Genomic DNA, 27,170 nt, shown 5'->3' with positions numbered 1-27,170 from the left:
GACACACACACATACACACCAAACAAAACGTGATTTAGTTCGTTTTTCGGTAAAAAAGGGGGTTCATATTTCTGTTGTTGAACGTTTTCTTGTCCCTAGTGAACGGTAGACGTAGCAATGCAAATGGATTCTTGGTTTCTATATACGTTATCTTAAACTTTCTTTTCCTGCGCCGACCGTGACAACACCGCGCTCATTTTCGTCGCCACCGTAACTACCGTCCGTCATCCGACCCGTTTCGAACCGAGCAGAAGAAGATCATTATTCTGGTATGTCTAACCATTCTGCTGATCGTGGTTGCATCAACCATTGCCGGATACTTCGGTTTCTAAGCAAGCAACGAACTTATATTGCGTCAACCTTCCTCGAAGACGGAGCGAGCGGTCGAATGGGGTACATTCATTCATTCGGTTGTGCTACCTAGTATTAAACACACACACACACCTCTTCTGCTGCTGAAGGTTGTCCTACGGAGAGCACAACTGAATTATAAGAGGGGCGAAACACTACACTGTTGTAATTCAAATTCAAACTCAAGCTCATAAACCATAGCAGAGAAAGTAGAACATTATTATAGGGGGAAGTTTTAATTAGTGAGAGGTAGTGAGGGTAGAAACGATTGTTTGCTGTACACCAAAGCATCATACAAAAAGGTACCGTTTTTTTAACGTTCAAAGGCCCACACACCCCGACGTTCTTTTATAGGTTCATAGGAAAATAATGCTTTTGGATTTATGTTATTTACTCTGTTACCTTCAATTTACGATTAAAGTGAGTATAATCTGTTACAATCACAAATACACAACATCGCTTTCAACATAAAAAAAAATCACATTCATCTACTGATAATCCTTCTCCCCTTTCACCCGATCCCCGATCATCGCAAATTTCCGGACTTTGTCCCGCCTTTTGGCAAAATCGTTCTCATATTGGCTTGTAACAATTGCAGGTACCGTATACCGTGCGATCCCTTGTGCACCTGTGCATTTATTTGTGGCTGACCCCACAACCGAACGTAACTCACACGGAAAAACCAGAACCAACCAAACACACCTAATGTTGATAGCACCCGTGTTCAACGTATGACCTAAACACCATCCCAGCAAATCACAACTGGCACGCAGGGGGAGAAGCAATCTCACGATCTGGGGGCCGCATCCGCAGCGTAAACCTCCTATCCCCAGGTGTCAGGGGGATGATGACGAAGCGTCGACAGCGCATCAGCACGTTGAGAAAATCGGCTTTCGTTTGCGTTTGCGACCCAGAAACAACAAAACCGAGCAAAATGAAGCATTATTGTTAAAGTGATCATTTTTTTTTCGTTAAGGTCGGCTTGAAGAATGCAGGATCGAAAATTTGCAAATCAATTATAACCCCGCTCCATCCCACGACGATATATGATGTGAGTGCGTGTGCGACAAATGGTGGCCATGGTTAACGATTGTTAAACTATTTGTTGCTCTTCACGAATGAAACAGACATTGGGACGTGTTAGGTGTTCGGGAATGTCCGGTAGAGAATACATGTATTATGACGACAATGGCAATAAATGTGAAAATAGGTAAGGACAAGACATATATGACAGAAGAATACGGCCACACACAGCCGCAGCAGCTACCAACGATAGGAATGTATTCATTATTGATGGCGGATAATCACACCTAACCCTGCTAGAGAGAGGAGACCCACAATTGCATTTTCCTGCAAGTGCATCCCCCCGGAGAGACAGTCTCTGCAGAGCACGAACACGTGTGTGTGTGTGTGTGGAGCTACAGGAAAAGATTATGCATCTTTATACTTTGCACATATCCGGCTGCTGCTCTCCGGGTGCACAGGCACAGTGGCACGTTTTTGTTTTCGTTCGTTTGTTTTTGAATTAAGACAGCGGAACAACCATGTCGCAGAACAGTAATTGGGCGTGCCATCATGACGCAAAATGTTCAAGAAAATGTGTGATAATAATTAATTCGATAAAGGTCCCTTCCTCTCTCTCTCTCTATCTTTGCGACACATACGCAACGCAAAATCTACAACTAAGACACAAACTTAGCAAAGGACTACCTAAGAGAGAGATGGAGAGAGAGAGAGAGAGAGGGAGAAAGTGAACAAAAAAGTATATTTTAGAGTTTAGGGCGATCGAAAATCTTTACACAGGCACGCGAAACGTAGATGTGGGTATATATCGGCCCGATGATATTCTTACACCAGAGCTCGCAGATAACAACCATGCAGGAGGAAGAAGGTAGAAGAGTGACATCTCGACCCTTTCATTTGACGAGGAACGAGGACTATTACACGGGGGGAAGGATTCGTTCGGCAAGGATCGTTTAGTACAGTTCACGTTTGTTTCATTCGGTTCGCCATGAATGAACTGCATTTTGTGTGTGCAATTATGCGCTTCCAGGTAAAAAAAACTACACTCTCTCACTCTCTATCTAATTAAACACGTGCACATGAGAATAGTCAATTTATATAGCCACAGTGGACGGTTGGTTGAGAGGGACGCGCCCCAGGGAACGTCCAGGGAACGTGTGGGATTCGTGGGCCTCGGTTGCATACTTGTGTGTTATGTTAACGTGAACAGTTTGCGTTGAAGCATTTTTGAATGCCTCCCTGTGTTGTTGCTAAGCTAAATTGCATAGGCATTCATGCAAGGAAAAAGGAGTCAGAATCGAGTAAAATCTAAATTCAATACTGCCCAATGATTGGAGGATGCTGCAACAGAAGAAAACATGCAACCGAAAGGTGTATTGACCTACGTTTCCATCTCTTTCAACGTACGCAAAGATGCAACGGAGTCTCTGAGTCACACGCTTAACACAAACACTGGGAGCATTTGCATTAGACACCAATAGCTTGCGGGCGATGATTGTCCGCATATGAGCAGCTCCGGTCTGGCCGCCAACCCTTAGCGATTGCTCCTTTATATTTCTGGCGCCATACGTGAGGCTGCCTTACCTTCCTAGGCATTACATCTGTTACACATTTGTTGTTTTGTTGGTACTTTATTTGTAGTGATTCACAATAGTCGAATGAAGCGGGCTAGAGCTAGAGCTGTGGATAGGGATCGATCGAACACGATAGCGCTAGGGAACGATACTGTTACGTCAATTGTTATGCAGCAAATGCAGATGGGAGCAAAAGCAGATAAAATTACTATGTTCGTGGCCATTTAAGGTATTACTACGTGCGGGGTGAAAGGTGCGTGCAGATAGCCGATTGTTGTTTTCTACTGCTGTATCAAGATATGATGTAGCAGCAAAGGGATGCTCCGTTTTGAGTTTGCGTTTATGCCACTACTTTCCGGTTCCGGTTTCGGGGTTCTGTTTCATTAGCTGCATTCCTAGGCCTTTGTTTTGGAGGCTGTGCGTTGCACAGAAAGGACGGCGGGGGTTGACGATGGTACAGAAGAGGGATGGAACAAACAAACAAACTGCTGCAATCAGACATGCCTGTTGTAATCACGGACTAAAGGCTCGACACGGTGTGCGACGATTTGGGATGCGTAATATTTAAGCAAAACTCTAGTTAAACAATAATGTATTTGAAGAAACAACATTCAAAGCAGTGGCAGAAGAATAGTGTGTGGTACAGAACAATCCGTGTTACTCAACAGTCAATGGTGTCCGCCGTGGGAAGATGAAATCATTAGCAAGCAGCGAGATAAATTTGATTCGGAGCACAACAGAACAGGAAGGAGGCAGCAAACGAAAATGTAGTGTAATCAAAAAACACAATTTTAAGACGACAAATAGTGTAATGTGTTCGCTAGAGTTTCCGGGGGTTGCATCCACCACTCTTGAATTAATCCGAACCCGATTATTGGCAATAGTATATCATGGCGCGGAAGAGAAATCAGCACCACCACCACCAGCACACCACGTCAGAACAGCAGCATGATGATTTGCCTGCAATAAGCGAAGGAAGGACGAATGTATGTCAAACACGTTGCTGGCTGATTAGTTATTATCGTAAGGAAAGTATATATATATATACATAATTATATACACATAGTATCTAAAACGAAAAATGCGAAAAAACACAAAAATATAGCCTATTCACTTAAATAGTTATTTAATGCAAACTATATATCTCCAGATGTCGCGTCGTTCGTCCGATAACGACACAGAGAACACAGAGACCCGCACGCAGAACAGAGCTAGGGAGCGCAATTGCCACAGCGTGTAACAGAGACGTGACATGAAAATATGATTGACCACCACCTGACCTTCACCAATAATTCTGTACACTACACTGCATATTACATAAAGTAAGATTAGACAGCAAACCCACAGAGCATATTGTGCGGATGCTCGGGACACCAGGAAGGAGTTGATGCACGATAATCGCGAAGAATTCCAGGACAAACATACTCCCCAAAAGACACAGACGTACGCGGACAAAAAGCGAACAAAGCAACCTGTAGAAGATCGAACAAGCATATACAGACAGTGAGCGATAAGGCATGATAAGGACACCCAACAAACAAACAAACAAACAAACAAAAACGTCAACAACAACAAACGTCTTGCCGGCGTTAGCGATAGTGTTATGGCAAATATCTAGACCGGGTAGGAAGGAAGGCCGGCCAGCCTGTTGGCAGGAGTCTTGCCCTGCTGCTGCACCCTGTTGTACAGTATATATTTTTCTCTCTATTTCTATTGTATCAATTATCAACAAAACGGGGGTGGTGTACAAAAACCCAAAAGCATACGGTGGAAATTGATCCTATCCGGAAAGATAGAGAGAAGAAAACAAAACGAACGCATAAACAGAATCAGATCAAACGGTACACCAGTTCGATCGGAAGCCTGTAAAAAGACCACAAAGAAGCAGAAGAAACTGATACAAAATGGCAGTTGAATGAAGAAGAACAAAAAAACACAAGGCAACATACGGGCTGGCAGTCAAAATTTGTTGTGTTTTCTTCCCAAAAAAACCTATCGCGGAAAATTTGTTTCGTTTCGCCTCGAATCGCTAACGGATATCGCTTTGATACAAGCCAAACGTTGTTGCTGGCGCTGCTACTGCTGTTACGCGCCGTGCATCGTGCTATCGGTTACGCTGCGCTTGGCAGTTGCTATGGTTGCATTCTCATCTTAGTAAAAACGAAAGCTCATGCCTGTTCCAGCACATGTACACTGTGAACGTGAGATGATGAAATGGAGGAGGAAAACAAATAACGACAAACGTGCAGAATGGACAAATTAAGTTGACAATTTTGTCTGAACAATTCCAACTTGTTGTTTACCCAGTACTTTCTAAAAGTAAGCAATTGATTTTTCTTTCACAAATCTTGATGTTGATGAGATACTTGATGCAAGCAACCGTGAAAACAAAACAAAAAAAAAACGAACAGCCTACTAGAATGTGTAAAAGAAGCGGGAAGGAGGTAGCAGAGCAAAAATGCGCTTGATTCTATTATAGTTCTGTCAGTAAAGAACGGCTGCTAAAGCTACAAACACTCACACACAGCAAAATGAGAACAAAAATCAATCAGAATCGTACACCAAACAAAACAAAAAAAAACAACAACAAAAACGCTATTAATTCATAAACAACTTCAGCTACATTCGTGCAAACACACCATCGCAGAGAAGAGAGCAAGAGAACCATCGCACATACAGAGAAAGGACACTGGAATATAGTACATTGAAAAAAAAAACACACACACACAACGTATGGAGATGTTCAGTAATAAGACTACATTCCCAGAAGAAAAACAACAAAAAATAGCGTAAAAGCGATCGAAACATATACAAAACTCGAGCAAGTAAATAGCAGCCAGAAGACGAAGCAAAGCAAAACAAAGTAACAAACAAACAAACAAAACGTGTAAATTGTTGCATTTAATCATAAGTCCATTTTGAAGTTATTGCGAAGTTAAATGAAAGTAAAACAGAAACAAACAAACAAACAAAAAAAGAGAAAAGTAACTCCCTCTCTTCAGTAACTAGACGTTCAGTGCTATGAAAACTATGAATATGAAAACAAAACAAATAAAAAAAAAAACAACACGTCACAACAACAGGCAACAGAACAACACTGACAACAACAAAAACGTAGTAAACACTCGCAAAAAACGTCACAAAGCACCAGAATATCATTATCTCCTCCGCTGTTGTCCTTACCAGGCTTCTTTGGAAGCTGCGGGCGCCGACACCGACGCTGACGCCGCCACTGCTGCCTGCAACGTACTACCCCGTATTAGTAATGGTAATTTGTTATGTTTGAATGTGTTTGGAAAAAAATATTGCCAATTCTTTCTACTGATTGTGCTGTAACATGACTGCGTGACTGTGCGTATATTCGACCATAGAATAACAGGTACCGTGTATGTTGGTAGGTTTAGTTTTAATTTCTGTACCAGCCCTAGCGCCCCATGCGAGGACAAATGATGTTATGTTTGCATGCAAAACAAAAACAAAAAATCGGTTCTCCTTTTTTGGACACGTGGCACGGCATCCATTCGGCAGCAAGGAGACGGTACGGGTTTTTCGTACGGTTTCCGGTGTTTGGTGGTGTACGAATCGGATGTGGAGGACTTGGGAGGACGAAAAGCAATGGGAAGAGATAAGGGATAAACTGCAACCACACAAGAGAAACAAAAAGAAACCACACACACACACACACAAAACCTACACAAACACGATACAAAATCAAGTGATGGCTTTCGAAATTATATAAGGAAGATCTTAAAAATAAACACAAGTTGATAAAAGCTAACTATTAATCGCCTTTTTGCATTTATTCATTCGCTGGTTATTAACGTTGAGAGAAAACAAAACAAGCAACAAACAAAGAAACAAACAAACAAAAGGAAACAAGGGAAATGTTTGCGCATACGAAGGTGAACAGAGCGAAACAAAACGGACAAATAAAGAAGAAGAATAGTTACAACAACGTGAAGTGAACAAGTGGCCCCTTCATCTCTAGCCTTTTTCGGAACAATTCTTCTCAGTCTTTCGTTTCTTTTTAACATCCGCTGCATGATTCTCTCTTGAATGCGGGAGTTTTAATTTTTCCTTTCAGTCAGTTTCCTTGTGAAGTTAGGTAACTCCAAAACCCGATCAAGCAGGGCTGCGAGATATGTCCAAAGACTCGGAAAATCCAGGTCTCGTTCTCGTGTTACCGTCGTGATAATGAGTATGAAACCCCATTTTCTCAGTGTCCCCGTCTTTGGTGAGCAGTTCCATTCGTTTAGTGTGTGTTTAGTGTTGTTGCATTTGGATCACAGCCGGAGAGAAAGAGGAACAAGAAGCCCTTCTATTTGAATCCCACCGTTGTACTACTGATTAATAGAATTCGAATGAATTTAAAACAAACCAAAAATAAAAAAAGGGAATGATGAAATAGTAAAGCGCAACCAAACGCCAACCAATATGTTTATCCCTATTGGGTCTGAGTCAGTTTTATTATCTGTTGTTGTCTTCTGTTAATTTAAAACTTTCGCCGTTTGTGTTGCTCAAATCTCGTTTTTCCTCGCTAATCATCACTTCTCTGTGTATCTCTCACTTTCATCATTTACTACTCTATCTTTCGAACGACTTGTTTGGTGAGATTTTCCGGTTTCAGGATTCTGGTTGTTAAAGTTTTGCAAAAAAACCCTACTTCTACCTTAACACGGTCTGGTTAGTTAACTCTGCAGAATTGTATTCAGATTCTTCCCTTCGCTGCGTTTTAGGAGAATAAAAGGTGTTAAGGCACGTTATTTTGGTCTCAAAGTTTTTTTTTTTTTTGTGGATGACATGATTGTTATCTCCGCACGCCCTTGTGTCGATAAAAAATTAGCGATTTTTCATCAAAAAATGTACACCATTTCAATCATCGAAGAACTGCCTGGCGTAGGGAAGGCAGGAATGTTCACTAGTCAATTGTGTTGTGCAAAGAAAATGAAAAGAAAAATAAAAGGCAAAATGGCGGGTGTCCATGTTGTGTGTGGCGCATGATTACTACGAGCAAAGGACAGCGTTAGGAGCGCACAAAAAAAAAAAAACGGGGGCGAAGCGATAGTAGTGGACGCGTAGTGGAGAGCATTCTAGCAGAATCGTTTAACAGTCTCTTTCACCTCTTTACACACCAATTAATATCGTACATTTCAGGATAGCGTAGCAAAAGGAGTGTATACACACAGACAAGAACAAACAAACAAACTAACATAGCTAATAGCATAGGTTGAGGCATTTTCCGTTTGCTGCGTGCGTGGGAAAACTATCCACCAAAGCACCAGCGCACCAGGTTGAGGAAAATAACAAATCAATTGAACTTGAATAGCTTAGCGTCGTAGCCCTACAGCAGCACAATACAAAACGAATCGAACACATTAACACATATTAGTAGGGTGTTCTTCAAATAAACGTAAGCATTTGGGAACGGACAGGCAAAAGTTGGTACACTCATCGAACACAGTTAAAGTGTAGATTAGCAAACAAAATATTTAATTAAACAAATAAGCAGCACCTGCGATGCGATTCTTGTCCCATGGGTTGCGCACCATCACACACCTACCGTGAGGAAACAAGATCGCGGATCGAAATTTCGCTCGTGTGTGAAGATCAGAGCGAGAATTAAAGCGAGATAGAGAGATAGAGAATGTAAGCGAGAGTACGAAAGGAAGGATAGCGAGCGTAGCATAAAGTATGTAAGTGAATCAGGCAATGGGAGAGGGCGAAGGACGACGTTATAGAATGGAAAATTGGAAAGTCACAATAAACACACGATTGAGGATATATGATCTAAGGGCGCGCATCAACGAATGTGAATATCTTAAGAAAACAAAACAAAAACTAATACACGCTTGTCAACTGGTCAACGCGCCACAATAGAGAAAAACAACACTTTGAAACAAATGGCAAATAAACTGGACAAATCGAACAGCAACGTTGTTGGAACGGAGATGTTGTCGTATGGATGCAAATGGAAAGCAAACGAAAGAAAACATTTTAACTTTACGACCGAACGCACCCGGGATAAGGTGTCTCGGGAACTTTGGTTCGGAGAAGGAAATGTCTCCCAACAATTGTAAATTATGTGCATCCAACGTAAATTTGAATTTGATTTTTAAATTCAAATGTCATGTGAACGTCACGTGAAGTTGAAGCTTTTGACAGCACTTCATTTTAAAATGGAGAAGTAGTAGGCGCTGAGTCGTCAGTAAGGTAAACACAGACAAAACAACAACGACTCCCTAGTCAGGTGTTAAGTACGTTATTTATTTTAAATATACATTCTTCAACCAAACCCAGCGCTCCGAATCATGGAGCATTGCATCGCTGGGATGATACCGAAACACATTAAACACTACTACACTGTTACGGCGGCAGCTACACAGCAACGAGCCCTGCAGGGTGGCGCAGTTCACAGCAAACGCAACTGCAATTCGCTGGGAGCCGGAGCATCCGCCTGAGATGAGATCCTGCCGCAGCGCAGCCCTGGCAATCGCTTGTTAGCACCGTGTCGACGCTGCAGATCCGTGTCATCCCGTCCGCAGAATGAAGAGTTTGAGCATGAGCACGGTCAATACGCCTTGGGCCGAAGGGTGGTGCAGGGCCTTCAATCGCGTATAGTCGTCCTGCTGGCCGTCGACGTAATATCACAGATGGTGTAAGCCAATTTGGGACTGGTTCGTGCGACGGAGCGCTGCCCTCCGATAGCACAAACGGCCCCTTGGTGGTGTACCGTGGTGGGTAGGTGAGTAACAGCTGCCGTTCGCCATCTGTAGAAGGAAAACGATTAAATATTAGCGGGCAGATTGAAAATGCATATGGCTTATCATTGAGAACAAATACTAGGCGGTTAATGGCGTGCTGAGTGCTTCTTTTCCGTCTGTTTGTACAGCAACGGAGCAGAGGCACGAGTACTTGGTTAGCCTTTCGTGTACAACAAAGAGAACCATTCTTCAAGAATGGTTTTTCGTGCTGGTGGTGATGAGAAAGCATGTAATTTACATGGACACCCGATTGCGCAGGGATGAACGTGATTTAAACATCGAAAGCGAACAAGAGAACAAGCGAAAAAACAAACACCTACCAAGGCTGCTGTAATCCGTCGCCGACAGCGTTGATATTCGATCCGGAAACGTTGCCAGTACTGCTCAAGATGGTGGCCAGTGGTTGTCTGGACGCTGGCGCCGGAGGAATGGATTCGATTGATTCGGCCGAATATGCTGTTTGCTGCTGCTGGTGATGTTGCTGCTGATGCTGAAGAACCGCCAACGAGTCAAAGCTGTTGACCGCGGGATGCGAGTCAAGTGCATTCTGCAGCTCACAGATGTAATCGATTACATTTTGGATCACCTCGAGCTTGGTCAGCTTGCGGTTTTTCGGCATGAACGGTACGAGCTCGCGCAGTTTCGATAGGTACAGCTTGATTTCGTCGTTTTCACCGTCGCGGTGACGCTGTACGCGGCCAGTCGCGACTGCCGGCAGCGAAGCACTCCCATTCTTTGCACACATTGTCGTGATGGCTTTCATATTTGTAGTTTTCACTGCACTGTCCGATTTACCGAACTTTCAACTTCCGCAAAACGAGCCAACTCTGCTGCTAAGTCACACACCCGACCGAGTTGCTAGTAACGCTTGCTTTTGTTCACACACTGTTGTTAATCGACCGCCACTATCGATCATTCGAAACCCTTTTGCACACCTTCAAAATGACGTGAGCGCCACTGCTGCTGTTTTACACCCCGTAAGATGGCTGCGCCCTCGGTTAAAAATCGATTCGAACAACGACGTACGCGCGGACGTGGAGACGACGACGACGACAGCTCGCGTGTGCGTTCCGGAGAAGAGATCAGAGAAGACACAACTGTAAAAACGGCTCTGACTCGCGTGAGACCTACCCTAGCGCTGCTGGGAGAACTGCATCTCTACGCATGTTGTTTGAACGCGTCTGTCCCACTCTGTCCGACGGAGCATGGTATCGTACCGCTTCTGTCTGCCGCGCACGGTCAGGCAGGCAGCAAGGGGTAATGCTGGCATTCGGCTATGCTCTTGTGCAGCTGTCCGTGTGTGCGTGTGAGCAGCAGCAAAAATGCCATGGAAGCATTTATGCTGCTGGTAACAATTGTGCTTCACAACGGAAGACCACATTGATGGCCAAGTAAGAAGAAAGAAAAGAAAAACGCCAAGGAAGGCCTCAAGTGTTTTTCCTCGACTTCGAATGGTGTAACAAATGTCTGTGAATAATTTGAAATTTTAAGGCAAATTATATACAAACTTTAAAGAGTCTTTAGAAACTAACCAAAGTAAAGGGTGGAAAGCAATTGCGAGGTCGAAAAGTGTCGAAAGTTTTACGATACATCATACGCCCCTTCATCCGCCTTTCCCACCCCCTCCTATTGAATAATTGTGCTGTAACAAGTTGATTTCTTAAACTTTTCTTCACATTGGCACACCCATACTGTGGTTTATCGCTCGACCAGGTGTACATACATTGGTTAATTCATTGTTTTAGGGAGAGAAATAGCGGTTTCTCTGTTCTTTTCTTTTGCTTCGTTTGTTTTTGATTTATCCAACGAAATATTTCCGCGGCAGCATCACCATTGAAGAATCACAGCTAAGCTAGGCAGACTTAGCTGGTTGGCTTAAGCAAGAGGAAGGAGAACGGTAGAGCAAGTAGGGAGTACCTGTGTAAGGTGCACGGTGGTTTCGAGCAATGCTTATGTACGATAGTGAGCGGGGCGTTGATGAGAGGGTTCCATGGTGTAACGGTTAGCACTCAGGACTCTGAATCCTGCGATCCGAGTTCAAATCTCGGTGGAACCTAGAGTGAGAGAACTTTTTTTTCTTGCCACCGATGTCGATGCTGAGAGACCATGAAGATAGAGAATGATTTTTTTTCGTTCAGCTTTTCAACACTGCATCTGGCCGAGTCTTGTAAAAGGTGAAACACTAACCAAGGGGTTGTTGTTATAATTGACACGACAAACATCGCGATAAGAAAATAACAAAAAAGAAACACCGTTTCTTGGCCCTTTGTCGAGTTTTCTTCGCATTACTGGGATATTAAAAGGTCTAATAGAGAAACTCAACAAGTAACACCAACGTGGGAGGCATGAACTTACGGGTTCGAGAAAATATTCATGACATCCTACTTCTATGATATTGTATAATATTATAAATCGGTAATATAACTATTGACCAAGAGCTACAGATCAAGGTGATATTGCATTTAAGAAACAGACACAAACCCTTTTGTGAGCCCATTACTTGGACGGAAAAAATCGTGCAGCTTCATTGGTTTCATCCGTACAGTGTTTTTGTTTCATTGTTTCCTGCTGTGCCATTTCCCGTCATTCCCGGCACACAGCGCTACACTCGATTCCCACGTTTCGGTCGAATCCGATGCGAAATTTGTGCAGCTGCAAACGTTCCTGTGGGAATCCTCTGCTGCGAGTTCGAGCAGAGCCGCCGTACGGGATGCGGATGTCGGTTGCCTGGGAAAGGCTGGCAGCGGGCGGAATACAATCTCAAAACAGCGTCCTAGCCGAACCGTCGAACCGAACCGAACCACCCTTGGACCGTACACCAATATGTGTGCTAGCGTAACTCAATTCCTTGCATGGGCCGACTTGGGGACCACGGCCGTTTCTTCGTGGGTGATGGTGGCCTTTTCATTTTATCCACGGCAACATCGAGACACGTGTTCATATTTACGCACGTGCGCTGATTATCGATTTCCGTTGGAGGACAAACACGGAACTGGCATGGAAATCCGTGTGAGGGCAAACATCATTAAGTTGCCGCTCGAGTAATATTTTTTCCCGTTTTATAATACAACGGTTCTGTATTATCTTGTAGTGTCTGCTGGCCGAGTACACCCGGGATAAGGTGCCCTTTCACAGTTCGGAGAAGGAAATGTCTCCCAACAAGAGTGAATTGTACGTTACAGTTTAAACGCTAATTTTGACCATTATTCGGGCGGACTCACATACTTCAGCCCCAAACCAAACCGGCCGATGATTGAATATGCTCTCGCTCGTTATTTGCTGCCCACATCCTCTGCATACTGTCCAATCATTAAGCAAATGAACTTGAGAGTGTGTTTTGTTTATTCTCCGAACATCCTCACACGGACGGACACGGCAAACACCTCGGAGGAATGCAGCGCGTTCTTGACATGGGGGATGAGAACGCTCAAGAACTCGCCCAGAAAGTGGTCAAACAGGTTTTGGTGGATGCAAGAAACGGGATGATCCAACAAACACACACCAGCAGCACTGCTTGGGAAGAGATATCACCGTCAATCTGGTGTCCGGGGAGGGTTTGCTTCGTTTTGCCTGCAGGCTTGGTTTTACGGGTCGCCGAATGTGGTGTCTTGCTGCGGACAGTAGAACGAACCCACCACAGTCACACTGTGTATAGCCGGACGGTGGAAGCCATACCACAGCGAAGCCATTGTGAACTCATCGGACTCGACTCGACTTGGCGCGTGACCTTTCGTAACCATGAAATTGGCCGCTAGCCTGGTGCCGCTGTGGGCGCTGTTGACGGTATTGGGTGCAACGACTCCAGCATCGACCGGACCAGACCTGAGCTTTGGCGATGCGGACTTTTCGGTGCAGTACTTCAAGCAATCGTTCAACGCGTCCGGCAACTTGATCGTTTCGCCAGTAGCCGTCCGACTTGCGTTCTCCGCCCTGTATCAGGTGTCCGACGAGAGGACGCGCGAAATCGTACAGCGTGCCTTCTATCTGCCGTCGGACACTGGGTACGCCCGATCGAATGCAGAGCAATTGGTGAACGATCTGGAACAGAGCCGGTTCCTGAACGTGTCCTTTGCCGTACTGCAGACCGAAGGGCAGCTTTCTCGAGAGCTGGAGAATGCGGTCAAAACCATCTTCCATGTGGAGCCACGAACGGTGGCTTTCAGCAATCGCCGAGCGGTCGTCGAGGACGTTAACGAATGGGCAGCCGACGTTACGGACGGAAGCATCCGGAACTATCTGGCCGAACCGGACGTCGACGTGAACGTGGAGCTGATGCTGCTGAACGCGCTGCATATGCGCGCCAACTGGGCCCAAAAGTTCGATCCGGAACGCACCGTGGAAGAGACGTTTCACTTCCGCAATGGACTGCGGTCGGTGGACATGATGAGTGTCGCGCTGGAGGTGTTGTACTACGCGCAGCCAACGTTCCACGCCGTACAGCTACCGTACAGCGAGGAGAGCGATCTTACCATGTGGATCCTCGTGCCCCATCGCAACGGTACGTTTGACGAGCTGTTCGAACTGCTGTCGGCCGAGCTGCTGGACGAGCTGGAAACGTCGGCCATGCCGAAGATGGTGGACCTTTGGCTGCCCAAGTTCTCCATCAGCGACAGCCATGATGCGCGGGATGTGCTCAAGCGCATGGGCCATGGACAGCTATTCGACGTGGAAGGGTTTTCCGTGTTCCAGAGCCACAAATCGATGCTGGGCACAATGAAGCAGAGCACCTTCATACAGGTCGATGAGCAGGGAACCGAAGCGGCAGCCGTCACGTGTAAGTGGCCATCGTTTTCGATTACCAGTACGTTTAGTCGTATTAACTTATTCTCTTTCCCTTTCGCAACAGCCATCGGGACGAAATTTCGCATCCGAAACACACAGTTCCGGGCCGACAAACCGTTCATTTTCATCATTAAAAAACTGTCCATCGACACAATCCTTTTTGTGGGACATTACTCCAACTACGAGTAGCAGCAGTCGGAGGATAACGCCCCTAACACTGGGTAAGTAGTTTTATTCGTATAATAAACAGAATGTTGGTTATTTAGTTATTCAATAAAAAGCAAGCGGATACCAACAATACATTTATTGATCTTACACCAAATGATGATCTTGCTTAATACGTCTGAAGGCCATGGCCTACTAGAGAATCTTTTTCTGTGATAATTTGTGACTCTTTGGGCCTGGGAAAAAAGAGGTATGACAGCAGGTGTCCTTTAGCTCAAAGTGCCCTGGGATGTCCCTTATCAGTTAGGAATTAAAATGAAATCGCACAACGAAAAAACCCGCAGCAAACAAAACCTAGCATTTACGCACGGGAATTGGGTAGTTTTCTCACCCCAGGGAAATCCAAAACAACGGGAAAAAAAACCTGGAAAAAGCAGATGCTAATTGCGTTTGCGCATCGAACGACTGCAACTGGCGGCGCACATGCTGCAATAGCTGTGCAGCGGCAACCGTGTTCCAGGTTCCGACCCCCTGGAAATCTATCGTTACCGTGTAGATTATTATTAGGCCAGGACGCATGCATGTGGCGCATGTGGTGGACAGGCTGGCATAGAGTGCTGACGTTGTCGATTCCCGAACGAGGCAGATGAGCCGCGCATCTTGCATTCTGCTCATCAGCCGCGTAATAGCGCTCATTGACTTTTCCATCGTCGAAGCAGCCACCAGAGCATAAGCCGAGGAGTGATATTTTTATCCAAAGAATCTAACGGCCGGTGTACCAAACTCAAAAAAAAAAGGTGCCATGCCGCTGTCGCGTCAACACAACCCAATTGCCAATCGGTTTGAACCCTCGCGCACCACCACAGCCACAGCCCCCGGTGACCCTTAACTACCGCCTCATCCAGCCAGCTGACAAATGCATGAGCTGCTCAGGCCGGCTGCAGTCAAACTGCTGGCAAAGGTAGCTGGAGGGGTGTGCATGCGTTTTATAAGGACACAATCGAGCGAGAGTGCGTTCTCACGAGACCACTGTGTCAGCTGTTCCGGTGGCAGTGTACGCAAGGACGCGCGCGCGCTCATTCGTTAACCGCGTCGCAGCTGATGATGGGAAAAGGCCGAACGCTCCTGCTTGATCCTAGCGCGGGACAACGACCACGCTGCTGCCTGCGATTAGATATCTTGCACCGGTGTTCCCTCTCGGGGTTTTTTTTCCTGCTGGTTTTCAAGCAACTGCCAAATAACGCTCAACGCTTTTTTCTGATTTGACACTAACGGCCAAACCGGAACAAGCCAGCCTCGGTGGACTCAAAACACATGCCACCGATGTGTCCCCCTCGTGGACGGATTGCCAATCCGGCAGCGCACACATGGCCAGCATCTGCCACTGCCAAATGTCGTTGGAATCGTTGCTCGCTTCCCGTAATTGCTATGGCAGCAGTCGTTCGGTGGCATTGGACATTGATTTTCATTTCTCAATTAATGCTAGTGGGATGAATTAATTGTCTCTTGTTGATTAAATGTGAGGATGGATTCGAACGAGCACTCTTGGACGGATTCCAGCTCGGGTTCGGGGTTCGCGTACTGCAAGGTGTGTCCTTTACTTCGTTCGACCCGAAATTCCTCATGGGAATCGACGGGCCTTAATGGGGGTTACTGAATTTCCATTTCGTTCAATGAACTAGGGGAAGAACCATTTGCTGCTCGAGCATACTTAAAGACGAGTGGTATTATCAAACGGGAAGGGGTCAACGCAGTCGGTCGAGATGCCTTTTGGCCGGTTTTTATAAAATTTGCATTTACGCGCGCTCCGTTCGGCAAGGTGCGCGTTTTGGTAGACTGGCGCCCCTAAACACTGTTTTACACCGTGTTAGGCGTAAACCGTTGAACCGTTGGCTGAGTGAGTGTTGTGCGCCCCCAATAACACCTGACCCCAGTTGCTTCGAAAGAAGGAAAGGGACCCCAGTCCAAAGAAAGGTCGGAGTTAATATATTCTTCAGTTTTTTTCATCCCACGGTTCAGAACTGTTCGTCGGGATCAATGTATTTCGAATAGTTGCCTAACTGTAACACATTGCCGTCCACTGTGCGGCGTACGAGAAAGGCGAAGGGACGGTTGCCATGGAAACTACACTCAGTAGGTGGGGTTGCGGGTACGGGTCCGGGAATTTCGCCGCCACCTTCGTTCACTGCCATGTAACAGTGCTGGAAGAACCCGTTAAGACGCGTTCGTCCTGTGTCGTGAAACACGCGCAAATCGTCTATCTCGAACACTCCGCCGTAGCCCAGCTTGCCAAGGATCGTCTTGGGTTCGGTTTTCTCCCGGACGAAAAACTTTGGCAGCTTCAAATCGGTCCAGGTGTGCTGCAGACGTTCATCAATTTGGGCCAGGTGGACGGTGCTGATACCGGTCACGATCTGGCGCAGTTCCGTGCCTTCGTCCGGTAGTAGCACGAGCAGCGATAGTCCGCTGGCGACATCGAATGGAACTTCGGCAACCGTGCACCCGAGCTCGTTGTGCTGGCACCAGCGAATGAGGGCTTTCGTGTGCATCATTGGAACCCGCTGCGAGGGAGCATTCACAAATTGAAACACCTCCATCGCGGTGTCCGCGGCATCGAACCGAACGGCAAGCGGTGTCAGGACGGACACACCACTGAACAGCATCAGGCTGAAGCAAGGAGGCAGCGAGAAGACATCACCCTCGCTGATAAAGTCCTCGATTTCGGTTTGTGCCCGCTGGTAGAACGAATTGACTGCCAACGCAGACGGAATGTCGTCCGTAAGATCGACTGGCTCGAGCGTCGTCTGGAAGGTTTCCGTAAACAATCGCTTGAACTCACTCGCTAGCGGCCGGGTCTCCTCGATCAGCACGAACGACAGTGCCTTCAGATGCCGTCCGTCGTGCAGCTGTGTGGCCAACCGTTTCTGCTGCTCGATGGTAGCCTGCACATCCGGGGGCAATCCGAACGCGACCTGGAAGTCTTCCTGCACGGCCGCACCGGCTACCGGGTAGAACATGGAGAGCGCCAACCGCACGTGGTACGGCGAGACAACACTGTTGCACTTCTCATCGTAGCAGGCCTACAACACGATCGAAATTCGAGAGCAAAAGCGCACATTAAAAGCGGGAGAGCACAGCCGCGGCACGATGATGTCACGCACCTTGAAGTAGCCGAGCGAAAATTGATTGTTCGCCGCAACAATCGCGTCGTCTGTCGTAGGATCTGAAACGTGATGCGAAGGGTACAACGGCTGTTACAAATGGTTCAACACGAAACACCTACCAGGGGGTAGATCGATGGCCACACAGGAGGCCAACAGGCCGGAGAACACCATAATAATAATAATGTTTGGTGAGCCGCGTCACCCAAATCAAACCGGCAAGTGCTCAGCTCAAGGCGAACTCTCTTCGTTTTGACAGTTTGTGGCGAATAATGTTGCTCGCGGCACAAACGCCGGGTCCAGCTCGAGCATTGAGAACTGCACGCTCCGCTCTCGAAATGCACACCCGAACAAGATTAGTGGACGAAACGGGTTACAGGCGGCGGTAGGGAGGACACATGTTTCGGATGTTGTTAGCATGCGAAACGCGGGGCGTTAAAGAAAACATTCAATTCTCGCGCGGTATCACCTTTTTTCGCCGTTGGGATATGTCTCCTATTCGGTCCAATTCAAACGCAGAACGATCTCCCACCGCTATCACACCTCCACCAGATCGTGTGGCCTGTAAAGGTGGCCAATGAACAGAAGCTGCTTGGTGGATTTTTTTAAGAGCGCAAACAGAAACGAGCGACCGACGTAGAATTGGTACGAGGACGCCGGTGCACTCCGTTTGCTGAAGCTGTGCACCGTCGCGATACCGCCGGCCTCTGCCGACTGCTCATGAACGGAAATGGCCGCCCGATGCATCACCCCGTCCAGTGCGGAATCGTGATCGTCGAAGAAGCGCAGCTCCCGCATCCGAAACAGCGCATCCAGTCCGATCGTATTCCGCAGGAAGTCGGTAGCATTGAACTCGGTCTTGATCGAGAACACGGGCACCACAATGCTGGCACGTTTCATGCTGAAGTGTGCGTAGATCGCGTCAAAGTGTTCCGGTTCCAGTGCTTTCACGATGCGCTCCAGCTCGGCATCACGATCGGGCAGCATGATCCACAGCACCGAATCGCTGCGCGCGTGGAACGGCAGCTCCAGCACCTCGATCTCCAGCTCCGGGATGCGGGCGAAGCGAAAATCGCCCTCCTTAAACATGGTGGTCGTCTGGTAGAGCTTCTCGATCCATCCGGTCCGGAAGTCGCGCGCGATCGTGTCCCGCGCATCGAACCCACTCGCAAACGGGGGCCGGAACGAGCCGGTACTAAGCTGGATCAGCTGCAAATGGCGCGGCACATCACCCAGGAACAGTGTGTCCCGGATGAGCCCGTTCGTGCGCATGCTGAGGAAGTGATTGGCCCTCCGAACGACGCCCTCGCGTTGGGCAAAGTCGAAGTACATGAGCACCGTGTCGAGATCCTCGTGCATGATGGTGCGCATCCGGGCGTCCACCTCGCGGAATCCGTTCACGATGATGCGGTTCTTCAGGCGGAAACCCTCCGAACCGCCAACGTCACTCAGCGTGTAGTGCAACAGCTTCTGTTTGATGATAAACTCGGTAAAGTTGGACGACAACCCAAACACCTCGCGTAGCCGATCGCGCGTCGTCCCCGTTGCGATCGAGTACAGCATGGCGATGCTGTTCTGCAACGTGAACGGAGCAACGACCACATTCTGCTCCGCCCGGAAGGCCGCCTTGTACAGGCTGAGGCTGAAGTTGGTGCTGCTGTACGGAAATCGTAGCTGCGTCGAGCCGCGCACACCGGAACCGGACTCGGCCTGCACCCACAGCAAGAACAGCACGACTGGCCACGACCACATAACGCGATTCGCGATCTTCGCCACTTGTTCGCTACCACACTCTCACGGGCACCGTATCGGATGCCGACTGCAGTTCCGCTCGATGCGATGTTCTGCGTCCCGCAAGCAGGGGTGAAAGTTTTAAAAATAATGTACACCTTAAAATAGAAACAATTTGACACAATTGATCGGACGCAACGGGCGTTGTTGATTCGGTGCAGGCGTAACGCGCGTATGATTATGAGATGACGACTACGACGACGATCACGCCCATGAGCCGATGATGATGATGATGATGGGTTACGGCAGGGGGTGCCGTAGATTTTATGTTTATGTTGCACTACGATCCCCGGCATCGTACCCGCGGGACTGATACGCCGAGAGCAGTGCTTGTCCAGCCCAGAGTCTGTACCGAGCCATTCACGCAGAGTGATCAAGTAGATGGAATGTGCTGCTTTTTTACGATGTTTGCGGTGTGGTTAAGTGCAAAGTTATTTGATTACTGGCTATACTCACTCTACCACTGAATGACCCAAACCCCTTGCTGAGAGCGATCAGAATCGATCGAGCAATCGTGATCGTTCACACAACTTCAAGATTGTCGAAGGGACGGGTCTCGGGTTCGCTCGGTCCAGAACAACACGAATACGCGTCACTTATCAGACCACGAGAGGCTAAGCTAAGCTGTTAGCGCAACACATGACTTAGTAGCTCAAAGATCTTCTTGGCATCAACAGGATCGAACCTGAGGACTATATCCTTCTTCGCATTGTGTGATACGGCATGAAATAGACGGCAAGGTACTTCCGGCAGGTACTCCAAGACCAACACAGCAGGACCTTGCTTCTTGGTATCGAACACAGCGTATCCTGCTGAACGTCGAAGTAGCCCTCCTCAGGAGCTGCTTCTGAATGATTATCTTCTGTCCAGAACTGGAAGGCTAGATCTTCTTGTTGTGATCGTTGGGCAAAAGGTGAGGCACAATAAACTCACCAGGCCCTCAATCTTCCTTATCAACTTATTCTACTGCATAGCATAAGATCTCCGCTAATGCCTTGCTGGAGAAGATAGAAGGAGAGGATGCTGTAAAAACCAGAGCGTTTATTATCGATGATTTTGAAGGGCCTAGGACGTTTCGGTGTGGTGCTGATAGTGAATCTTGGTACAAATTATCTGGTAACAAACGCTTTTTTTTAAACTCGTTTATTTATGAAGGCTTTGGGCCTCTGAGACCTCATTCCCTTACGTTGTTAATAAAGCGATACATTCATCACGGATAGGTTGAATGAATATGCTTTTAAACAATAAGTCTAATAGCCTTCAGATTGCCAGCCAGTAAGAAAGTCATATTTAAAACATCCCTTTTTTAATATATCTCCTACCTGAGTTGTACCAACGTAGCTTGACCTTTCAAAATGTGTTTCATGATTGAATGGCTGGCGACGGATCGCGTGTTTCTGCCTGCTAGAGGGCAATTCAGTTCTGCACTGCCACTCAACCTGTTTCATTATCCTTTGCTACCTTTACCGGACTGCTCACAGCGAACCTTTTGCGATCCTTGGCGCAAACTTATGCAAAAAAGCTTTCCACCTTCCGTCACGTACGCACATACACACCTTGCCCAAACCAGTCCCGGTCCCACGTACCTGTTTCCTTTCCCATTCAATGGAAGGCGCTTCCTTTTTCCCAGCCCAGCGATGCAGCATCTTGGGCGGAGGTTTTTAAAAAGACGGTGCAATCGTGGGAACAGGCCCGTCGTAAAAGTAACCTTTTCATGCTTTTAGGCAACCAGTGTCCGGTACCTACCTGCGGGAAAAAGGACGGGCAAACAAAAACCCACCAACCGACGATCACACAACCCTGAACGATCGTGTTCGGTACAGAAGCGAACGCGAGGCGGTGCAGTTCCGAGGGTGCTGCGGGGACCTGTTCGTTTCACCGCCAAACCACCGCCATCATGGCTATGACCTTGTGTGACCGGAATCCTGTTCTGCTTTTTTCAATCACTTCACCCGACGCTCGGAAAGATGAAGGCTTCGGCTGGTGGCCGGGCGATTTCGGGCGATCGGCCTTCTTGCCGATCCCTGCTTCGCTCACTCCTTCGCCGCTCCGTGTGTTCCCAGGGCTCTGTGCGTGGAGATGTTAACTTTCTTATGTGTTTAACGTCTTTCGTGGCTTAACACTTGCTCGTTCTTCGCTGCACCTTCAACGACGGCGAGGACGCACACGTGCAGACCATAAAACCCATCGGCCATACCGATGTGTGCCCATTAAAGAGTCTGTGTCTCATTGAATGATCTCTTCTTGATCTTTGCTTTGCGATGCGCTTCGATCGTTTCTACTGTGTTTCCTTCCCCTGCAGTCGGAGATTCTTTTCTTGCCTTGCCGCTGAGGGATAGGGAACGAAGAAAGTTTTCCGGCTCTTTCAATATATGCGTGAAATTCTCAGGTGCGCATAACTCTGGCCGATGGATAACGGTTATGTGTTTTGCCTTCTCTCTCTCTCTCTCTCTTCCTCGTTCTTCTTTGTTTTGATTACAAGCTTTAACGTGTCATAAGGTTTCCTTTGGCTTGGGCTATGCTTTTTAGAAAAGGAATACGATTCACGGCTCGAAAAGGCTCGTTTATTCAGTTTCTTTTTTCCGGAGCGTTTTATGGCTTCTGCTCCGTCAGGTAGAGTCAGAGCAGTTCGAACAGTCGCCTGCCTACCACACATTATGGTGTAAATCAAATGAATGATAGGGAAATCATTGTTAACGTCTTTACTTACTTAGTTCTTTGCCCACCCGCACATCGAAGCATCTCAGATTGAGCCTTTTCGGACCGTTTCTGTCGTTGCGTCTTCCAACCCACCGGAACATGTCGAGATGAGTTGTTCTTTGCATACCTCAGCGAAAACCATGTCGACTGCTTCTACGAATGTCATCGTGGCAAATCATGATCGACCGTTAATCCCTTTTATTTGTATGCACTGCCGTTTCCTGTTCTTTATTCATCTTCTTTTTTTTTTAGTTTGGTGGGTGTCCATAAAATGAATTCACAATAAACTGCTACTTAGGCGTAAATGGAATAACAAACAAAAAAAAGGGGGCGCAATTATAAACGAACGATTGAATCTTACACATGGTTAGATGAATCTCGATCGATTCACTCTGAGAGAGGGAAAAACATAGCTTCCATGACAGAGACCCGAGAAAGGGAGGAAGAAAGGACATATATAGAAGAGACGAGAGTAATCATTACCGATAGGAATATTCTACATTTGATCACGCACGCACGCACGGTAGGGTGTCGGCGGCAGCTTAAGCATGTGACTGACTGATTGACTGACTGACTGCGCTCGCAAAAGCGCGCCGGCACGACAACGACGAGACGAGCGTGTGTGATTTGTGTATGTGTGACCAGCTCACATAGGCGCCGTCGCGACCAGTGCTCGTCCGTAGCCTAATAGCTGTCACTGTCGTAAAAATTGTTTGCTATTATGTCGAGCGACTCATTGCGCATGCTGACGGCCGCTGTTGAATCATCACTAGATATCTGCTCGATCCCGAGCGAATAATCCGGGTCGATGCTGCTACTGCCCGCCTCCGGATCCAGGCTGCCGACACTGCCGATTTTATCGTCCACTGCGTCCCCGTCGCCGTCGTGCGCGGTGCCACCAGCGCTTCCAGTCGCACCCGCACCGGAATCACCCGCCCTACTCGACTCGCCGCCACCTGCTCCTCCCACCAGCCCACCGTCACCGTCCATCCCGCCATCGCCGTCCTGCGTCCGGATGATGGAATCGAAATTGTCCTTTATCTGATTGTTTGCGCCCTTCGAGCCGAGATCGGTGGCCCAGCTCAGATGCATCAGGGCCAGATCAACGTTACCCAACTTTTTGTGAATCTTTCCCATGAGATAGTACACCATCGCTTCCTTTGGCACGATTTGCTTCAGCTCGTCCAACTCTTTGAGTGCTTCGTGGTAGCGACCCATCATGAAGAACATCGATCCACGCTGGAATTTGCACTGCGGGTTCCGTGGATCGATCGCGATCGCGGCGTTCAGCGTTCGTATGGCTTGATCGGTTTTCCTGAGAAAGAATTGCATCACTGCTATGTGCACCATGATGACGGAGTTGCGCGGATTGATCTGCAACGCTCGTCGGTAGTGCAGTTCGGCCAGCTCGTGCCGTTCCTGTTTGCAGAATACTGTTCCGATACCAAACCACGCATTGTAGTGTCGCGGATCGTGCAGCACGGCTAACCGGTACATGGAAAGCGCTTTCTCGAGCTCCTTCCGTCATCACCAGCTCGTGGCCCAAGAGCGCGTAGCTGTACGCAAAGTCTTCATCGACCTGTATTGCACGGAAGAAGAACTTGATCGCCGTTTCGTGTTCCTTATGTGCGGAAAAACAGTTTCCAGCCACGCACCAGGTGATGGGGGAGGTTTTGTCCTGAGCCATCAGATCCTGGGCCAGCGACGACAGCACCACGTCCTTCTGCAGGTGCCACAGATCGGTGCTGTAGATTTCCATGTACTGCAGCCGGTGCGGTTCGCGCTCGTGAATGTCGTGGAAAATGTGCACCGCCGACTCGTAGTCACGCATTTCGTGGTGAGCCAACGCGATCATGCTCTTCACCCAACTGCTCTCGTGGTGATGCAGCGGAACGTTGGAGAAGTGTTCGATCGCTTTCTCGCACTCGTAGTTTTGCAACCGCAGAAATCCGTGCCCCAGCTCACGCAACAGCGTCATCAGCCCGTCCGCACTTTGCTTCTTCAGCTGCAAAACTTGCTGGGCTATTTTCTGCGCACTGTTAATGCTATTGTTTAGCATCACCTTGTCGTTCAGCAATGGCGAGGAGCCATTGTCATTCACGGTGGAAGTGATGGTTTCGATTTTCTCCTTCACCGGCGCATCCGCACCCGGCCCACACACGGAGGACGATTTCTTTTCCGGTATGTTCTCCAGCAACGTGGTGACACTGTTATTGATTGTCTTCGAGATGCGTTGCTTCGTTCGCCGGGGTGGTGACCGTGGCGCCACGAACTTATTGTTCAATTGCGGACTCTTGGCGTTCTCCTTGACCGAATTACTGTTGCTGAAGAGGCGCGAGCTGCGCCGTACGTTCTGGCCGTGCTGCAGCGCACCGCCGGTCGTGTTCGGTGTTCGTGGCGTGGTTGTCAGTTGATTTCCGGTTTGGCTGAACACGATCGGTTTGGTGTTGGTGCTCTGCTGCTGGAGCAACTGGATCGCCGCCTGCTGAGGATGGTGCGGCGAGTCGTGCTTACGGTTAATAATGTTGCCCATAGTGCCGAGGTTGTTATGGTGATGACGACGCATTTTCTTGTTGCTACTTAGCAGTGCAATCTTGCGATTGGGTGCTACAGCGTGCGGATCTGCTAGGGTACCGTCTCCGATTATTCCTTGGTTTTGTTGTTGTTGCTGCTGCTGCTGCTGCTGCTGTGGCGTCTGTTGCATACCGGTGGCAAATTGCATAAACTGTGAACCTTGCTGCTGTATCACTGTCGTCGCTCCCGTCTGCCCGACCGGCGTGCCCATCGGCACCAGCTGGGGAGAGGGCGTTATGAGGAACGCTATCGGCTCGTTGGGTGTGTGCACGATCGGTAGCACGCCAAAGCTGGGTGTCGAAGGGCTTATCGCGGAAAGATACTTAAACTGCTGCTTACGGAATGGTGTGTTGTTGTGTTCCGTGAATACATTAGCGGTTGGTGTTTGATCGCCAGCGCTTACATTGGCCCCACCTAAACGCATCGATCCGACAGAACTGTTAAAGTACGAGTAGTTCAGGTTCTGCTGCTGCTGCTGCTGCTGAGGAACGTGTCCCATCCCGGGCGGCGCAACGGGAGGCTGTTGATTGTTCGGTGTGTTCACGTTTTGCGTAAAACATTGGTCAACCGGCGTCGAAGGATTATCAACACTTTCGCCCATCTGATCCGTCGTGCAATCGTTGGCTCCTACCGATGAGTCCAGCGGGCCATTGTGATATCCCCCTGTCCCGCCAAACCACACGATCGAATTGTAATGATGTGCTTGGCTGGTTTGGAAGATGTCAGTGCTGGTCAGCTGAAACACACTATCTGGATCGGGCTTTTCTCCCCGGCTGCACAGATCGGCGAACGATTGCCACAGGAACGGGTTCAACTTGATCGCTCTCCGGCTGGCGTCATTTGCAAGCTTGGATCGTTCAGTCTTTAGGCATATTTTTGAAACCAACTCTAACGCGAAACAGGCAATATCGCCAAACTCCTTCACTATCTCATCCAAATGCCTAGGTCTGAGATGATCATCGTTTATCAACGCGTTTTCTGCTTCCGAGTATCTACCGTGAGAGGGGGGAAATGGGAAAAAGGAACATGTTAACAACACCAACGTGTTAAATACCAGTCTAGTGTGTACTTACTTTTTTAAATCAAAGGCGCACTTTGAAAGCAGAAATCGACATTGAGTCGAACGAACGCTCTTTTTCGACAGCAGCCAGTGTGCCAGATGCTTTTGTCCTGCGCGATAATAACATGTGGCAAGTAGAAAAACGCTCTCTTCCGAATCCACTGAAACGAGGAAAAGCCAAGGTTTAGTAATTACGTTACAAACGGGGTTTAATAAAGTTCTACTTGCCTTCCGCACAGAGCCTTTCGGCGAGAAACGTAGCGTCCTGGTAGTGGTAATGGTTTAGGCAGTGCCATATTGCGGCCTGTAATAACACGATGGGTATATGAAGAAATAATGAGTATGCCATCGATGCTGTAATAAAGCCGTCGCTTCAAAAATCAGTCTTCTGGAATCCGACCGTGTGTGTCAATCGATTTGTTTGAGACTGGCGACAAGTGTTTTGTGCTGCGCGCTTTTCTATTAATAACGAATGATTGATTTTTCACGAAGCTTCGGGTTTGTTTTGCAACTCCAGAGGAGGAGGAGAACAATGGTACGCTGAAATGGTAAAGTTTGGGTTGATTTACCTGCACTGGCTCTTGGACAATCATCACAATTTCACTTTCCGTACACTCCACTGCCTCTGCTTCTCTTTTGTCCGGAATTCAGCTGGATGGTCGAAAGGGTATGCGTGTGTACGGTCTATCACACGTCCAGCTTCTTTGGTCTCAAGTCTGTTTCATATATTGCAGTAGTAAAAGCAGTACCGTCTGGTGTACTACGCCTAGCGCGGGTTTAGGGACATTTCACCCACCGTGTATCTGTAGCTACTTTCTTGATGGTTTCCCGTTACCTTCCCGGATCCTGAGTTAATCTGAATGCTTGGGCTTGGGCAGATTGTGTTGACGACGTCTTTAGGGCACACGGGCAAGCTGTGAATACACGTATTGGAAAGGAAGGGTAACAGAGCGAGAGAGCAAACCGTGTTATTATTTGTTCACGGATCGTACACCATGCAATAACGTTCATACGAACAATGTGTCTAGATTACAATGTCCTTCTGATTGTGCTTTTTTCGTACTCGAACTTTTCAATCAACAAAAAAAACCCTCGCTGCTCTTCTTGTTTTTCTCGGTTTCCTTTCTGCTCCGTTTACTCACTAGATGCTGCATGTTATTTTTGGTGACTGCGCATAGCCGCATAAGATAAACGGACAGAAGCACTGAAACTACGATGCACTGAGGCC

The 27,170-nt window shown here is 47.8% G+C and overlaps 5 protein-coding genes and 1 non-coding gene across 8 annotated transcripts in view; 3 read left to right on the top strand and 3 right to left on the bottom strand.

The window, feature by feature from the left end:
- Positions 1–6,900, top strand: part of LOC118508921 (syntaxin-1A-like) — a 29,812-nt gene extending 22,912 nt beyond the window's left edge. Inside the window, exons 10-11 of one of the 3 annotated variants that reach the window (XR_004905827.1) lie at positions 252–771; positions 950–6,900. Coding sequence is in view for 1 of the 3 variants with exons in the window: in XM_036048784.1 (XP_035904677.1) it covers positions 252–332 (81 nt within the window). In the remaining 2 variants the exon portion in view is untranslated. Of the gene's footprint in view, positions 1–251; positions 801–949 lie in introns of those variants that run through there. The other 2 variants (XR_004905828.1, XM_036048784.1) reach the window with 2 other exon arrangements.
- A 2,291-nt stretch (positions 6,901–9,191) lies between these two features.
- Positions 9,192–10,966, bottom strand: LOC118508924 (protein extra-macrochaetae). Its single transcript, XM_036048807.1, has 2 exons — positions 10,030–10,966; positions 9,192–9,715 (listed from the first exon to the last, which is right to left on the bottom strand). Coding segments are annotated over exons 1-2 (444 nt in total). The 5' UTR covers positions 10,473–10,966; the 3' UTR covers positions 9,192–9,714.
- A 727-nt stretch (positions 10,967–11,693) lies between these two features.
- Trnaq-cug lies at positions 11,694–11,765 on the top strand. Its single transcript has one exon. It is a non-coding gene; the product is annotated as a tRNA-Gln (tRNA).
- A 1,028-nt stretch (positions 11,766–12,793) lies between these two features.
- LOC118508916 (serine protease inhibitor-like) lies at positions 12,794–14,806 on the top strand. Its single transcript, XM_036048778.1, has 2 exons — positions 12,794–14,483; positions 14,556–14,806. The coding sequence occupies exons 1-2, from the start codon at positions 13,448–13,450 to the stop codon at positions 14,678–14,680; spliced, it is 1,161 nt and encodes a 386-aa protein (XP_035904671.1). The 5' UTR covers positions 12,794–13,447; the 3' UTR covers positions 14,681–14,806.
- A 1,842-nt stretch (positions 14,807–16,648) lies between these two features.
- On the bottom strand, positions 16,649–20,051 carry LOC118510887. Its single transcript, XM_036053272.1, has 5 exons — positions 19,910–20,051; positions 18,357–19,706; positions 17,940–18,014; positions 17,818–17,879; positions 16,649–17,736 (listed from the first exon to the last, which is right to left on the bottom strand). Exons 2-5 carry the CDS (start codon positions 19,567–19,569, stop codon positions 16,672–16,674), a joined length of 2,415 nt encoding a protein of 804 aa, XP_035909165.1. The 5' UTR covers positions 19,570–19,706; positions 19,910–20,051; the 3' UTR covers positions 16,649–16,671.
- A 2,453-nt stretch (positions 20,052–22,504) lies between these two features.
- Positions 22,505–27,094, bottom strand: LOC118508915 (cell division cycle protein 27 homolog). The gene is given in 6 exon segments (XM_036048777.1): positions 22,505–23,826; positions 23,828–25,874; positions 25,956–26,103; positions 26,171–26,246; positions 26,512–26,856; positions 26,960–27,094. Coding segments are annotated over 5 exon segments (3,129 nt in total). The 5' UTR covers positions 26,536–26,856; positions 26,960–27,094; the 3' UTR covers positions 22,505–22,992.
- Positions 27,095–27,170: the final 76 nt, after the last annotated feature.

This window comes from Anopheles stephensi, chromosome 3 (genome assembly GCF_013141755.1).
Source record: "Anopheles stephensi strain Indian chromosome 3, UCI_ANSTEP_V1.0, whole genome shotgun sequence".
Lineage (NCBI taxonomy): Eukaryota > Metazoa > Arthropoda > Insecta > Diptera > Culicidae > Anopheles > Anopheles stephensi.
This window is presented reverse-complemented; position numbering and strand designations above follow the sequence as displayed.